Source organism: Ictalurus punctatus, chromosome 11 (genome assembly GCF_001660625.3).
Source record: "Ictalurus punctatus breed USDA103 chromosome 11, Coco_2.0, whole genome shotgun sequence".
NCBI lineage: Eukaryota > Metazoa > Chordata > Actinopteri > Siluriformes > Ictaluridae > Ictalurus > Ictalurus punctatus.
In genome coordinates, this window is record NC_030426.2 from 17998000 (window position 1) to 18010156 (window position 12157).

The 12157-nt window shown below is 37.1% G+C and overlaps 1 protein-coding gene across 4 annotated transcripts in view; it reads right to left on the reverse strand.

Annotated features, from left to right (window-relative positions):
- The window catches only part of pex5la (peroxisomal biogenesis factor 5-like a), a 73820-nt gene that overhangs the window by 25882 nt on the left and 35781 nt on the right, over nt 1–12157 (reverse strand). For 3 of the 4 annotated variants that reach the window (XM_017480363.3, XM_017480364.3, XM_017480365.3), the window contains exons 2-3: nt 9346–9450; nt 3744–3855 (exon numbers count right to left, since the gene is read on the reverse strand). In XM_017480363.3, the coding sequence (XP_017335852.1) occupies nt 3744–3855; nt 9346–9450 (217 nt within the window). The remainder of the gene's footprint in view (nt 1–3743; nt 3856–9345; nt 9451–12157) is intronic. The other variant, XM_017480368.3, reaches the window with a different exon arrangement.

Below are 12157 nucleotides of genomic sequence, written 5' to 3' on the forward strand. Positions count from 1 at the left end.
AGCATTTATATGAGCATGAAATAAAACAGGTGTTACAACTGTATCATAGGTCGCACTCATGTTTTCTGATAAACTTGCAAACCGATGCAAGATGCAGCATGCATAAACTCTGAAAGCTACGCTAAAAGTTACTGTAGAGATACACTCACCATCCACTTTAATAGGAACACCTGTACACCTGCTCATTTATGCAGTAGTCCAACCAGCCAATCAATTGGCAGCAGTACAATGCATAAAATCATGCAGATACAGGTCAAGTGCTTCAGGTAATGCTCACATCAAACAGAATGGGGAGAAAGTGTGATCTCTGTGACTTTAACCGTGGTATGGTTTTGGTGCCAGATGAGCTAGTTTGAGTATTTCAGAAATGGCTGATCTCCTGGGATTTTTACACACACACACACACACACACACACACACACACACACACACACACACACACACAACAGTCTCTAGAGTTGACAAAGAATGGTGCAAAAAAAAAACCCTCCTGTGTTTAAAGGGTCTGCAGGCTGAAACTCCTTTTTGATGGGAATCAGCAAGAAGCTGATTAGAAGTCTATAGTGACTCAACTAAGCACTCCTTACAATCATGGTGAGCAGAAAAGCATCACAGAACGCACAACATATCAAACCTTGAGGCTACAACAGCAGACGCCCACATCAGGTTCCACTCCTGTCAGCCAAGAGCAAGAAACTGAGGCTATCATGGGCACAGACTCACTCAAACTGTGTAGCTAAAGACTGGAAAAAGACAAGGTGATTTTTTTTTCAATCTTCAACTGCCAGTTTGGGTGAGCTTGTGCCGATTATAGGCTCAGATTCTTGCTCTTGGCCGACAGGAGTTAAACCCAATGTGTATTCTGCTGTTGTGTTGTGAGATCAGTCACAAAGATCACAATTTTCCCCATTCTGATGTTTGACGTGAACATTAACTGAATCTCTGCATGATTAATATTCACTGTGCTTTTGCCACATGATTGGCTACTTGGATAACTGCATACATGTGCAGGTGTAAAGGTGTTCCTATTAAAATGGACGCGAGTGTAAGTGTACACAATTTCACATATTTCAGTTTTTGAACTGGAAAGAAAAAATATTTACCTGGCCCAATTTTATTTTGCAAATAGTCCAGCAAGAGTGAACATATCCCGCTGGATTTTTCAAAGAGACAAGGAGGTGACACACTTGTATATGGATGTAATAGTGAAGCTGTATTTAGTGACTCTCCCCTACTAGTCAAAATATATAATAATAATAATAATAATAATAATAATAATAATAATAATATCACTATTGAAAAAATCTTCCATCTATCTGAGTTTTATTACCAGATGATAGGTCAACATATGACCCTTCCAAATTGCTTTCATGCGTAATGTATAATAATATATATAATAACCTAATTTTACTCAACTTAGATCATGTTCCAAAGCTTCACCTTTCACACGAATACCACTATTAACACCATCAAACTCATCATGTCATAGATCGCTAAATAGCTGAGCTGAGTCTTTACCATAACAGTGCATATCAGCAAGAAGTGGCTGTAGATTTGTGATGTGTTGTGTGTCATTCCTCACAAACTAGAACTTGAGGCACCATCTGCATTGTATAGCTGCAGTGAACTTTGAATCCAGTGTTTTCTGTCTCCCCTTGTCCTACATTAAATATGATGATATGTGATCTTGTCTTTATTCCAACTACAGATTAAAAAAAGTAATAAAAAAAATCAACCTGTTCTGTGACACATACTTTAAAATGACATGAAATTACTATGGCAGCTGTTTTTGTAATAACATTCGGAAAACACTAGAGACTGAGAATATTAATTGCTACCCAAAGAGAAATAAAATGGCCATGTCTGAGGTTTTTCTTAATTAAGCAGATGTGACCAGATGTTCAGCTGTTTATAAATCCTGCTTCCGGTCTTGGTACGATTTCCTCAAGAGAGTAAATCACACTTTCATACAATGCAGCAGTATCACCTGGGGGTTACTGAAGCAACTGTAAGGGAATTTAGTCAAAAAGAGACTTTCTTTAGGAAAGCATGTTGCAGTTTTGCATTAGAGTAAAAAATGAAAAGCTGTCCAATAATCAAAGCATAATCACACAAAGAGCAACAGTCAGCTTCTGATATTGCTCTCTAAAGAGAGAACTAAGTGCCACCCCAAAATCATTTGTTTGCAGTAAGTACGACCGAGTCTTTATCTTAGAGTAACAGACTGCTCTTTTACTGCAAATGGAAGGATCTTCCAAATGAAAAGTGAAGGCAATTAGAGCCCAGATAGAGGCCTCTCCAAACGTATACACAATTAGAGACTAACAGCAAAGGGTCTCCTCGATGGGTCTAAATGTAATAAGTGTCTTGTAAAAATGGAAAGCCAGAATGCATAAATACAGATCTTTAGTCTTTCTGTGTACTTGAAATAATGAGTCATTCATAACAATGAGTAAGACCAAGGAATATAGCTGTAATGTGCAGCAAAAGGTTGTTGAGCTTCACAAAATGAGAAGTGGCTATAAAAAAAAAATAGCACAAGCATTGAAAATGCCCATTTCCACCATCAGGGCAATAATTAAGAAGTTCCAGTCAACTGGAAATGTTATGAATCAACCTGGAATTGGACGTGTGTCTATATTGTCTCAATGTACTGTGAAGAGGATGGTTCGATTGGCCAAAAATTCTCCAAGGATCACAGCTGGAGAAATGCAGAAGTTAGATAAGTCTTGGGGTCAGAAAGTCTCCAAAACTACAATCCAATACAAAAGTTGTTTGGGAGGTTTTCAAGAAAAAAGCCTCTACTCTCATCCAAAAACAATCTCAAGCGTCTTCAGATTGCCAGACACTACTGGAACTTCAAATGGGATCAGGTTCTACGGTCAGAAGAAACCAAAATAGAGCTTTTTGGCAATAAACACCAGAGGTGGTTTTGGCACACAGAGAGGTAGCCATATGAAAAAGTACCTCATGCCCACGGTTAAATATGGTGGTGTCTTTTTAATATTTTGGGACTGTTTTTCTCCCAGAGGACCTGGACATTTTGTTAGGATACATGGCATCATGGACTCTATCAACTATCAACAGATATCAAATGAAAACCTGACTGCCTCTGACAGAAAGATTAAAATGGGCTGTGCTTGGATCTTCCAGCAGGACAATGATCCAACATAAAAATGGTTTACTGACCACAAAATCAAGGTCCTGCCATGGCCATTCCAGTCCCCTGACTTAAAACAAATAGAAAACCTGTGGGGTGAACTGAAGAGGAGAGTCCACCAGCGTGGACCTCGAAATTTGAAGAATCTGGAGAGATTCTGTATGGAGGAATGACCTCAGATCCCTTGCCATGTATTCTCCAATCTCATCAGGCATTACAGGAGAACACTCAGAGCTGTTATCTTGGCGAAGGGAGGTAGCACAAAGTATTGACTAAAAAGGTGCCAATAATTGTTGCACACCTACATTTAACAAAGATATATTTTTTTGACAAACCTGTGTTTTGCTTGCAATTATTTGAAATATATATATATTTATAATATAAATATAAAATGCCATAAGTTGGCTAATTAATGAAGAATCATTATATACATGTATAAATAATCAACTTGAAGTAGCTTGTCCTTCTGTTGGTGCCTCTGCTGGACCTACAGGGAAAGTGTTTATTCTGGTTGGTGCTCATGTACATTTAGAGCAAGAGTTGGAGCTAGACATTTTGGGAAGGAGGTCAGCTTTTCGATTACCTGCTGTATTGGAGGTCACAGGGTGGGCAGCTCCATCACACTTGGTCTCGCACAAGAAGTCGTCGATAGAGGGGCTTAGCAAGGGACGGCTCTCTTGTTGTTCACTCACCACCTAAAAAACCCCAAAAAACAGACCTACATCAATGTGCATATTGGTGAACACATAGCACCCTTAGTGCAAACAGTCTGATCTGTCAGTCCCATTCTAACTCTGGACTATTTACAGATAATACTTTCAATTCCCAGCTTTGATCCTGGTGTTGTATAACATCCTACTTTTCTGTAGGATTTAGTTCATTTCTATAAGGCCAAGTTACGACAGTCATATCTAATTATTTAGCTGACACAGTGAAAATGAAATAACACAACTATATGATTGTTTTTGGCATTTCAGTGCACACGTGCAAAGTTTATGGAATTAATATGACATCCCCCAGCTATGCCTTATGACTCTCATCTTAAAGTAGGCACATATTTGAAAGGTTGTCTGGCGTTCAGGGAGCCCAGCATCAAAGAACTGAGAAAACACATCAATCATCATTCAGCTCTCATGGTGCTCGTTCAGTCATTGTAGACTAACCCAGTGAAAGGACTTTGTTAGTGTACTGCACTGTAAATGGCTCTCCATCAGGAATCTCAGGTCTTAAAGATAGATGCAACTATAAAGCACTAATGATAAATCTTTTGTGAATCTGTCTTTTCCTCTTTTACTTTCCCATATATTTATGTAGCTGTTGATGGCATGCTGTAAATGTTTTTAATGTAAAATAAAATCCATATTCATAGATGCATGAATTGGCTGTGTTTTTATACCGCTATACTGCAGAGAGAAATAAGGTATCTGGTGTCCTGTACATTCAGTGTCCACTAGCTGGTTAGGCAATAACTCACATGCAGAATTAGATCCCATCCACATGCTCTGTAGCTCAGTTTTAACATCAACAGACAGACTAGCGTGCGTACTTGTGTGTTTCCTAAACAAATGTGAGCACGATTAGAAAATTTTAGCCTATTAAAACTCACCCTATTAGAGATTCTTCTATATACCTTTGCATATTCTGTGTTTTATTTACATTACTGTTGTTGAGGAAGCAGTTAGAACCAAATCTTATCAATGAAGTAATGACATGTACAAACCTGGAGCTTTTTTTTTAATCATACATTCTGAGCTACGAAATAGTGAAACAGAAAGATAAACATCCTTAACTGTTCTTAAATGAACAGAAACTTTCATTTAAATGTGTCATCTGACAGAACTATTTATTCTTTCAATGCCGCCCACTAGCTTATTATTTATGTCTTACCTACAAACTGCCAAATGTTATTTGCTCAAATAACATTTCATTCAATGCATCAATTCACATGTGCTGTGCAGCATAGGCTGTAATAGTATATGATGTGTCAGTTCACGGCTGAGTAAACAAGATGAATTAAACTTAACTGTAAATGGTTTTTTTTTAACATAAAACCTCATTAAAGTACACATCAGACAGATTTTCAAGCCTGGTTGTTGTTGCGCTGCACTCACAATTCCTGGGAGAATGAGAGAAAAACAGCTTAGCTAGCAAACCCAGGCAAGGGACATGCATTTATCCAGTTAGCATGTATATGCATTTTTAAATGGGGCATGTGCTAACTCTATGGATGACATGTAACACTATAACAGGACTTATTTTGGTAATGATAAATTCTGGTAATTTATTATGTATAACAGTAAAATTCCATAAGTTGCAGTAGTGACTGTGGCTACATCCCAAACCACATACAACTAAATACTTCTAACTAGTATAACAGTAATATACCTTGCTGGTGGCATATTTTTAGTAGCATGCCTCTGAAATTGCTAGTAGCTTTTTGCTGCTGGGGAATGCCTCAGGTTTCCTCACATGAACTCCTACAGTTACAACGCTTTGGAGAGGAAGAAATGGAGACGTTTCATATGTCTATTAGGGTTTATGGACCTGTTGTAAACAAGTTATATTCAGTATTTCACCAGTCTGTGAAAATGATATGATGACCTCTTCAAAAGTGAAATCATTTTACAGCATAGATTTCTTCATGTGGAAGTATTTCATGTACCATGTTATGTTTTAGCATAGTTGTAGCAGAATCAGGCTGGATGTTTCATAGATAAATCAATACTGCCTGTGAGTGGCACTTGTATTCTGCATCTTTCATCCATCCATCCATCTTCTATACCGTTTATCCTTCGGGGTCGCAGGGAACCTGGAGCCTATCCCTGGGAGCATGGAGCACAAGGCGGGGTACACCCTGTACAGGGTATGAATCCATCGCAGGGCACAATGGCATACACATTCACACACCCACTCATACACTACGGACATTTTGGACATGCAAATCAGCCTACCATGTGTGACTTTGGACTGGGGAGGAAACCGGAGTACCCGGGGGAAACCCCCGCAGCATGGGGAGAACATGCAAACTCCACACACACAGGGCAGCGGTGGGAATCAAACCCCCAACCCTGAACGTGCTAACCACTAAGCCAGCGTGCGCACTCTTCATCTTTCAGACTCATTAAAAAGAATTACTTCATTCTCTAATTGCCAGCAGAGGAGATAAAGTCTTTTAGAACTATGCCATCTAATTAGATCATTTTCTCTTTGTATTCAATTAAAACCATTCTGCACTAAATACGAATATAAAAGGACCGTCGACATTGATGGCAATCATTGAAAGGACGAGGTCCGTCCTAGTAATTAAACCAAAATAACTCCAAGCCTTGTTGTAATTTGGCAAAAATACTGTTATTTGCTTATGGTTCATTGTAGTTAAATGTAACCTGGTAGTTGAACAACCTCACATTCTGAATGGAGAGAAAATAGATCTAGTATTTATTTATTGTTGAAATCCTGATTTGGGACAGGACCTTAATGATACTCAGGAGGGATGTTTACACAAACCATAATAAATCAGAAAATCAAATTCTCCAGACAAGAGGATATGTCAAGAATTAAAATTATTGCAGCATGCAGGTAATAAGTTATGCTACGGGAGCTTAATACCCAAATTGAATGAAGTAATCAGTATAATGTATGGTTATATATGTGCCAAGGGTTTCACCCGACCCAAATCACCTACGCAAATGCCGCATTAATATGCCGATGCACCTCAACATAATGACAGTAAACAAATCGATATTTAATAGACCATTTTCCATGTTGGCTAAAGTAGACTAGACAAAGCTTTAAAACTTTAGGACGGTATTGCACACATATTTCCATAGTGCAATATCCATCTCTCACGACATTAGGCTGTCCACTCACATCACCACTCATTGAGATTTAGCCCGTGGTAGTTCGAATGGAAATGGGGTTTCACCAGCTGCTAAACTAGCAGGAGGTGTAAAGTACTGAGCTATATTGCATCCAAACAAACTATTGTGTAAAAAGAAACATGAATAAAGATGAAGGTAAAACAGAGGGATTGTGACTGATAAGGTACTGCTAAAACAAATGTCAACTTTAGGCAACTTACTCATCAGAAACACCCTGATATGAGCTAGCACTAAAAAGATTCACAAACTCAAGTGGATGATGCGGGGCATCAAGGTCATATACTTAAGTATTTAATTAGGATGGGCTAATTAGTCTAGAATAAATTTTACTCTTCTGGGAATGCACCAGAACAATCTTTTGATGTCCTGTCTTGCTGTTTCTTTTCACAACTCTAACCGCCAGTGGGCCTCATAATGTGCATAATGATGCTGCTTACCCTTTCCACCCACTGCAAAATCTAGCTGGAAGTGAAAAGCCACTTAATTACCTATGTTGCCCAACAAAAAGGAGGAATAATGTTAGCTTCTACTCTCATAATAATTACAGGAACTTGTCCTGATTCATTCTCCCAAAGAGGCATTTTCTTGAGGACTTGTCCATCAAGAGTTGTTGCCTCTTGTTGCCTCTCAGTGAACTCAGATGATCATTTTGTTCCTTTTTTTTCTGCTCTTATTCCCTGCAAAGTACTTTCCCTTTGTTTGCACATGCTGTAGGGCAAATCCAGAATTATGTAATGGAAAAGCTCAGCTAATTGTGTCGCTCGTGTGTGGTTCCTATTGCCATCTCTAAGATATTGTTGTCAAGGGAAACCAGGAGCAGTGAAGATGGCAGGAGTCTTGAGGGACAGAGATGGGGCCAGCAGGGCAGGAGAGGGGGTTAGGGAGACAATCATTACTCTGCTTTAGATAACAGCAGGAATTTACTTCCTGCAATGCATGACTATTATATTTCAGCAGGAGTGATTTTCCTAAAAATACCTCACCTTACCTTCCTATCTCAAGGGTGAATTTTAAACTACCTGATTTCGCCTATCTTCGAAACAAAATTAACTCAACTATTTATTATTCCTCCTGTCTTTCAGAGCAGATATTAATTTGTTTGGGGATTGGAATTTAAAAAAGACACCTTCAGACATTATAACATTCATGTTTTAAAGGTTTCTAAGTAAACCTGTTCTGTATTGATTTTTTAAACGTCAACATCTCTATTGACTTTTTACCAAAAAAATTCAAAAATCCAACATTGCTTGGTCCTCATATAGACCTGACAGTTGTGTAATGTAACTCAGTTGTGTAATGTGTTTTTATCCACAATGTCGTAATTCAATCAGGATTAAACCTAGAGCAAAAACCAAACAATCAGACCCCTTACAAAGCCTAAGTATTTCTAATAATTAACTGAATCTCATTCAGTCATTACATGTGGAAAAGGCAAGATGTCGATATACAAACATTTAAATACCACATAGAACAATTTTAAAATATGTAACGTGCAGACAATAAAATACCATAATTCATTAATAGTGCACTCCACTCAATGAAACGTCAAACTAGCACATATATTATTACACAAATAGAACAAACGGATTTCACACCTATAAGAGCTCTGCACACACACTCGCCTACATACACACGCATATAAGAAGTTTAAAAAAGCATTTCACAAAGCAAATGACTAGAACACACAGGAAACACACTGAGTGGCATTGGCTAGACCCAGACCAGACACAGAGAAGCAAAGCAACTCACTATAACACACACACACATACACAAGAGAGACATCTAAGGAGGTTGGAAAAGAATTTCATGCTGTTACATACACAACTATAGAATGAAACAGAGACCAAGATTAGCTGCTTATGAGGTGTAAAAAAACCCATCATGCCAGGCAGTGAAGTACTACACTGTGAATTATTTCTCCTTTTATTTCATTTCACCGCTTATATTATGGAACTGGCCTGTCACCTTGTGAAAATTTTCTGCTTAGTACAAGTAAGGTTAGATACAACTAATGTCTACTTAAACTCATCCACTTAGTCCCATTTCTCCCATTTCTGCAGCTAAGATAACGTACATGTAAACATACTAAAGAGCTCCGTTTTAAACCCCATAGAGCAGCTCAGAATGAAATAAAAACAGCATGTGGGAATTTTCTGTGAGTTTTGATGGGAGACAGATGCTATGAGTTTAACGGCTTTAAAGTAGAAGTTACAAAAGGGATGGTCAAAGTCTTGCCATTGGTTAAGTCAAATCCAAATGGGCAAGGCCTTTGACCCTCAGGGTTGCTGCGTTAGATCTGCCCACCTTGTTGGTCACCGTGAGGAGGGGTTTGCCTTCTGGGGACGCCTTATTGGGTATCTCCTTCAGGACCATGGCAACGGCCTTATCTGCAGCCCTAGAGTCTTTCCCCTACAACAATGAAATCAACAATGACTTGTGTCAGGACAAAAATGTTCAGTTATTCCAATATATTAATCCTCCTAGGGTGTTTACAGTATTTTCTAATGTTGCCCATCACACACACCTTCCTCACACACATCACTCTGTCTTCTGATGCAGGGGCCAGAGCAGTGATGCACATCCACAGACTTGTCTTATCATTCACAGACTTTACATCATTAGTTTGAGAGGTCTAGGAAGTCATTTCAGAACTTAGCTATCGCCCTTGGAACAGGAGACGGGTTATGTAAGAGATCAAATTGATCCAAAAACCGACCTTTATTCTAGAAAATAAATAAAATGCACACTGAAAAGTCTCTGACTGTGAAAAGCAGTTTAAATAAATGAAGCTAAACTAAAAGAAATAATAATAATAATAATAAAAAAACAAATAAATTTAACTGACAACAAGACATTTAGTGTGTTGGGTTTCATAGATGATCCTAACAGGAGATAACAAAAGCGGTCAGATATAAACTCTACCAGCATGCATGGCAAATCTTTGCTTCTTATTAATATCTGCTTTATCTCGGAACGGATATAGAGACAGATGGAAACATAGTTGATTATTTGATTTTGTCTTCTATTTTCTATTGTTATTGTTACAATTCTATTTTGATAGATAATTTGTAAAATGGTGATACATTTTTTCCTTCTTTTTTTTTTTAACCTACATTACTTCGGGGGTGCAAAGACCTGATCTGTGATACAGCGAGTTAAAACAGTATTTTAAGTAGGTTTAAATGTGAGAATTGCATTTCTGTGACAAAATATATTTTCTATCTCACACAAACCATGTCTTGGCAGTACAATGAACTTGTCTTTTCAGTATAGATCAGTCTTCAGTAAAGTCACCTCAAAGTGACTGAACTGGATTAAACTCAAACTTAAAACTTCCATTTTAATAAATTTATTCCTGATCTAACATCAAGTCAGTTTCTGTCTCTAGATTTTTAATTGACCATCTTTGAACTTTGGGCTGTATATCACCTTAAGCTTGTGTCTCACAAAAAAATAGTGCTTAATTGAGCAAAAATCCCACCTGTATCCACTCCAACCGAGTCACCCAACGTGTACTGTAAGTAAAAACGTTTTACAGCGACAAGTATGCTGCAAAATCAACTCTCCTAGATAGACAATGTTTGCTCAACATGATATGATATATGACTTTATCTACTATGTGGCCATTAACATACAGCAACAGTACAGCAGAAAAAGTATAGATCAGGTATCTCAATTTGAAACGGAAAAAGAATGCCTGAATTAATTAAATTAATTGTTTGCCATTCAAAAATCTAAAAATGAGATGCTAACACAGCAATGCCTTATGTGCCTTAGGTTTTTAACGCAAACATTTTTACTAACTAAAGACCTGCATCTGCTTCATCAGCCTCTTCTAAGTGCTATAACAGTAATTTCATTTCATTTTCTTTCAATTAGAACCAGAATCAGTGCCACACTATTCACCCTGAGATACACATTTTGAGCAGTGCAAAATAAATAGAAATACACTGCAGAATTTGAGGGCTATATGAAATATCTACATATATTATAAATTATACCACAGTGGTACAGAATTCTCCATTCTGTTTGGCCAAAAGTTGTTGATTAATTTTCTATAACTGCAGTACAGAACAGCATTTCAGTAGTTCTGTCTGTAAGCCAAAGCACAGGTCTATACAATAAATAAATGCACTCATTCTTATATGTTATTGATTCTATAGTAACAACTAACACAGAAATTTGCATGGTGGGTGCTTTTTAAATTTGTATTTATTTATTTATTTACAAATTCTAATAGTTGGCAAACTGCATTGATATGAGAGAAATAAAACACTTGGTGCCATGCTGTTATTAAAAATTAATCAATGTTATATGACAATAGCATCACATCTCCCCATTATTGATTATTTTCCTCTAACAGTACGCCCCATCATGTTTTATTCTTTTCACAAAATACTGACATTGTTGGTACAAAGAGTACTGGAGATCTCTTTGTGAGCACTTAATGTATGAATAATTAAACTTAGGAACAATGAAACCTTTTCCCGCCTTTGATTTGCTGCTTTGTGAAAATGCCTATTGTTAAAAGTAATATACAAACAAAGTGGCTTGATTTGCTTCTCCATTTTTATAATTAGGAGCTGTTTGTACTTCTTTGGTATCAAAGTGCTTTTTTATAGCTGGCACCCAATTAATAAGGGTGGATTACAGAATGCTTAACTGAGACAAATGTGCAGAGATATGTGATTAATGTGATTATCACGACTATGACTATTCCTGACCATTAACCTCAATATATTCATAATGTTCTAGTCTTCTATTAGATGTTTCTTTGAATCTTTGCCTAATTTATATTTGTATATTATCAAATCAGGTCAGACTTACATTAAATATATAACAAAAAACTTTATCATATTGCAATTTATATATTATATATATATATATATATATATATATATATATATATATATATATATATATATATATATATATATATATATATATATGCATATTTCCTCAGTCAAATGCAATCTGCTTAATCAAGCTGCATTTACCATCACGCAATTCCTTTGGTCTTAAAATTAAGCTTTTATTTTACTGGGAGTGGCCAAGACGTAAATGCACAACAGCTGCACAATGAGCACTAGTCAGGAAAACCTGGCAGCCTTGGAGG